This window comes from Berghia stephanieae, chromosome 12, assembly GCF_034508935.2.
Source record: "Berghia stephanieae isolate SIO BIC M18660-M18661 chromosome 12, UCSD_Bste_1.3, whole genome shotgun sequence".
Taxonomy (NCBI): domain Eukaryota; kingdom Metazoa; phylum Mollusca; class Gastropoda; order Nudibranchia; family Aeolidiidae; genus Berghia; species Berghia stephanieae.
Genome location: NC_088371.1, coordinates 919522 through 924521, shown reverse-complemented (window position 1 = coordinate 924521; position 5000 = coordinate 919522). Strand labels below are relative to the sequence as shown.

General features: G+C 35.5%; 1 protein-coding gene across 1 annotated transcript in view; it reads right to left on the bottom strand.

Annotated features, from left to right (window-relative positions):
• The window catches only part of LOC144957926 (uncharacterized), a 145606-nt gene that overhangs the window by 83093 nt on the left and 57513 nt on the right, over window positions 1-5000 (bottom strand). Inside the window, exons 4-5 of the mRNA XM_078889483.1 lie at window positions 2266-2340; window positions 1070-1581 (exon numbers count right to left, since the gene is read on the bottom strand). Of these exons, the coding sequence (XP_078745609.1) occupies window positions 1070-1581; window positions 2266-2340 (587 nt within the window). The remainder of the gene's footprint in view (window positions 1-1069; window positions 1582-2265; window positions 2341-5000) is intronic.

Sequence of the window (5000 nt, the reverse complement as noted above, 5' to 3'; positions counted from 1 at the left end):
ATTAAAATTACATAGTTCTAAGTTGTAGTCACCCAGGTCTTTGTTATTGTTTTTTTGTTGTTGTTGCCATCCGCGTTTATGAGTAATTTTCACTAAACTGTATTAACCAGACTATAAACGATCATGGTTTCACACAGTTTTGTGTGTTGGTTCGTTATACAGTTGTAAGCTCCTCAGCTAAGCGCATACTATATATATCTACGTTTTCCCACACTTTCCGACTTGGGATGTTATAAGAACGGTAACTTCACTGTCTGTATTGCATAAAAATGATTTCCCCAAGGATGACACACCGATGGCTTGGAAATCGAAGACCGTCCCTTAACTCATCAACCCTAACACCGACGATATCCGTAGTTTACCCGGGTTCTTTTACCCCATGCAAATTTATTACATTTTTCTGAGACAAATTATAGGCGTTTTATCAAAGGTTATGTTTTTCATTTTTACATGTTAATGGCAGCTGAATAAAACTATCTATGTACATGCTCATTTTAAACACATTTTTTTCCAATTTTAAAAAGTAGCAAAAATCTCTAGGATTGAGTGAGTTAAAAAGCAAGAAAAATTCACCTAGACTATATTATATGAACAAAACAAAATCACCAAGACAAAGTAAACAAGACAACATCAACACAACAACAATATCTAAATAATTAATTAATTGAGCCTTTTTATGTAGCGCAAGATACATAAACGTGCTCAAAGTGCTTTAAAAGGGGTTCCTGACCAACAGCAACACTTAACACATAGGACGAGACATGACTCCTGTTAGGCAATATTTCAATGTTTTTCGGACAGAAACAACGCTGTTAACGTCCAGGTACTCATTTTACACCTGAGTACGTTGAGAGAGTGTGAGTAAAGAGCATTTTCCAATGACTCAACTATGCGCCGAGGGAGGCTCGGACCCAGGACCTTCTGACCCCAAAGCGAGTGCCATACCATAAGACCACACAGCCGCACATCTACATAACAACATCAACAAGACAGAATCAACAAAACAATGTCAATCCAAAGAAAGAAAAGAAAAAAAGAATTTATTTAAAAAATCTGCCTTCATTCTCACCTGTAGCTCTATCGTATAATGACTGGGGGTCGGGATCACCATGGGGTCACCGTTCGTTCCATTGTGTTTACCTCCCTTGGACTTCTTCTTTGACCTTGACCCTGACCTAGACTTCCTTCCCACCAATTTCATCAGCGACTGCCTCACACTTGACCTTTTCAAACGCCCTCCGTCGTCGTCGGCCTCTTGCGACCGGCCCGATTTAGAGACCGCTGTCCCGATTTCCGCCCCGTCCGAGTACGCGTTGTCACCCGAGCTCGTTGTCCCCACCTCGTGATCGGACACGCCCCCAACACCGCCGCCATTACCGGAAGCAGTCAATCCTCCAAAGTAGTTTCCGGTTTCCAAGCTCTGGGCGGATCCTGCAGCGGAGCTACTTTTGCTGTTTTTGCCCTTCTCAGACTTCTTCCTTCTCAGATGCGGGGAGAACCGCCTGAGGAAGTTTGTTATGCTAAGGCTGAAGGATCTTTTGGAAGGAGTTAGGCGTCCACTCTCCACGGGGCTGCTTCGGCCTGGATAGAATGTAAACAAGACAGATTATGTAATAATGATAATAATAATAGTAATAATAATAATGATAATAATAATAGTAATAATAATAATGATAATAATAATAGTAATAATAATAATGGTAATAATAGTAATAATAATAATGATAATAATAATAATAGTAATAATAATAATGATAATAATAATAGTAATAATAATAATAATAATAATAATAATAATAATAATAATAATAATAATAATAATAATAATAATAATAATAATAATAATAATAATAATAGTAATAATAATAATGATAATGACAATAGTAATAATAATAATGATAATAATAATAGTAATAATAATATGGGGAGGGAGGTGGAAAGAGAGTGAGAGAGAGAGAGAGAGAGAGAGAGAGAGAGAGAGAGAGAAGAGAGAGAGAGAGAAAAGAAAAGAAAAAAAGAGAGAGAGAGAGAGAGCAAGAGAGAGAGAGAGAGAGAGAAAAGAAAGAGAGAGCGAGAGAGAAGAGAACGAGAAAGAGCGACAGAGAGAGAGAGAGCGAGAGAGAGAGAGAGAGAGAGAGAGAGAGAGAGCAAGAGAGAGAGAAGAAAGAAAGAAAGAAAGAAAGAGAGAGAGAGAGAGAGAGAGAGAGAGAGAGAGAGAGAGAGAGAGAGAGAGAGAGAGAGATAGTGGGGTAGGGGTCTCATTACCCGGGCTGGTTTCTCCGGTGGACGCACCAGGACTTGAGTCGTCTCCGGCATGATTGTATCTCACCTGGACTGGACCTTAGATGAAAGGGATAGTGGGGAGGGTGTGGAGAGGGAGTAAGGGGGGGGGGGGGGAGATGGATACCAATGGTATATGAAACATGGGTTGGGATAATACCTCTTAGTTGGCGAGATTATGGTGATGGTGGTGATGACGACGATGATGGTGTCAATGATAAAGATGCCGTGTGAAAGCGATTATATATATATATATATATATATATATATATATATATATATATATATATATATATATATATATATATATATATATATATATATATATATATGAGCCAAGGTCAAAAGGTGCCAATTTTTTTTCTCAAAATAAAAGTGACATAATAGTCCATTCATGTTTCTATATGTGTAGCAAAAACCCTGTACTTCATGAATCAAAGGCCCTTTAGATAACTTTAAGGTCTAACGCAGCATAATATCGTCAAATATACCTATAGGTTGCTGGTGTCACCTGTGACCGGTGACACCAAAATGAGACAAAAAACTCAATAACCAAATGATTTTTGTTGAGTATCAAACTTTATTTAGTAAGTTATAGACAAAAAGACACAATCAACAACAATCATGGTACAATAATATTACAAACTATTGGAGAAAATGTTGCTTTTTGGTGTCATCGGTCACAAGCAACATAGAATGCAAATATATTATTTCATAAAAATATTTTGTTTGTTGCTTTAGGTCTCTTCCAACACAATTGAGGTTATATGAGAGACCGCTGAAACAAAAAAACAAGCAATCTAACAAAAATAGTACAAATGTCAATCAAAAGCATAACCTAAAGATATCATAAGCTAAATTATAAATAACCAAGAACAAACAGGCAGAGGATTTACAGGAAAAAAAATATCCCCTGTCAAAAATACAATCACAAACCAAAGAAGCAGGATAGGCTAGTAAAGAGAAGAAGAAACGACATCACTATCGGATCGTACACCCATGCGAACATCATAGGTATATGATTCAAGGGTGATGCTCCCATCCAACCACCCGCATATAAAAAAAAAAAAATATATATTTGTGCATTAACACCAACAACAATATTGCATATGCTGATTACCAGCAATGTTCAGAAACTTTTGGAATAAAATGTTGGGAAATAATGTGACCAAAGCATATCTTATTTAGCGACATTGTGTCACTTGTGACATTAGACCGATGACACCATTACTTATGTCACAAGCAATACCAAATTGCAATTTTGACAATAAATCATTAATTTCAGTCAAACCAGTGTAATAACCACAGTTAAATATGGAATTTAATAGTATTTCAGAAACCAAAGACTTCAAAAATAGAAATATATATGGAAATTAGAGCATCTGAATGTGACTTGTGACATAAGACCGGTGACACCATTACTTATACTTATGTACAAGCAACACCAAATCACACTTTCGTCCATAATATATCATTATTTTCAGTCAAAAAAGCACAATAACCTACTCTAAAATGAAATTCAATAATATTTTAAGAAACTAAATACTTTCAAATTGGAAATATACTTAGAAATTAGTAATACCATTGTTGCTATAACTTGGGTCAAAATGGGCACTAGAACGCAATTTTGCCTCAATAAATCAAGAATAGCAACTGAACACATGTAATATAGCCTGTTAAAATGTAATTCAACGACATTTCAAGCTTTGAAGAACATGAAATCAGAAATACATTAGAAACGTCAAACTTAAGTGTCACCTGTGACATTTTAACCAATGACACCAATGGTCACAAAAAGTACCAGAAGTCTTACAAACTCTAGATAAATATCAGCCATGGTAATGAATTCATGTAACCATACGGTAACATCCGCCCTACTGCTCAAATCTGCAGTTTGTAGTAATTTAGTGTGTTAATAGTAAATCAAATCAAATTTCTTGACAACCCTTCTTTTATCTGGATTCGTCAAAAGCTTGAGTTTTGTCTTTTTCTTGATTGATACAAACCTGAAACATAAAAAAAATTAGAATTACAAGGAAATAATTAATTTTGTCAAAATCAGTCTTATGTGAGATGTCATAATATCATATTTGTAAATAGAATAACAGCTGAAAACATAATTTTTTGGTGGCACTTTGTAATATCCAATATCAAGTGTTGCTTGTGACAATGTGAAATAGCGATGACACCAAAGTTCAACTTACCTTTTCTGCCTGGAGCCACGCTGGAAAGGCAAATGAAAGTGCTGCACTTCAAAGACTGGTAAGAAGGGTGGATCAAAATTGTGAATCGCCATTTAACGAAACAAACTTCCACGTGTTCACGCATGCCGTGTTGCTTGTGACAAATGACACCAAAACCAATAAACCTCAATATCGGCAAATCGGTATACATTTACTCCAAGATTTGAATTCAGATAGTAAATCTATGCTTTTTTCTCATAATAAAACATTTTATAAACATTAAACATGAGCTTTAGAGTTTCGTATCGAGTCTTAGTATTGGGCTGTGTTTGATGACACCAAAGGTCACAAGCAACACCAACTTTTTAAGAACTCTAACTGAAACTTAATCAGATATGTAATATACTGCAATTGCGTTTAAAAGTAAATTTTGACTTTATACTATTAGTCAAATTTCAATCACGTGTGCTAAAACATCACATTTAATTTTTACAGGATTTCTAAAAAGGTGATGCGTTGACCTCGTTTTAAGCACAT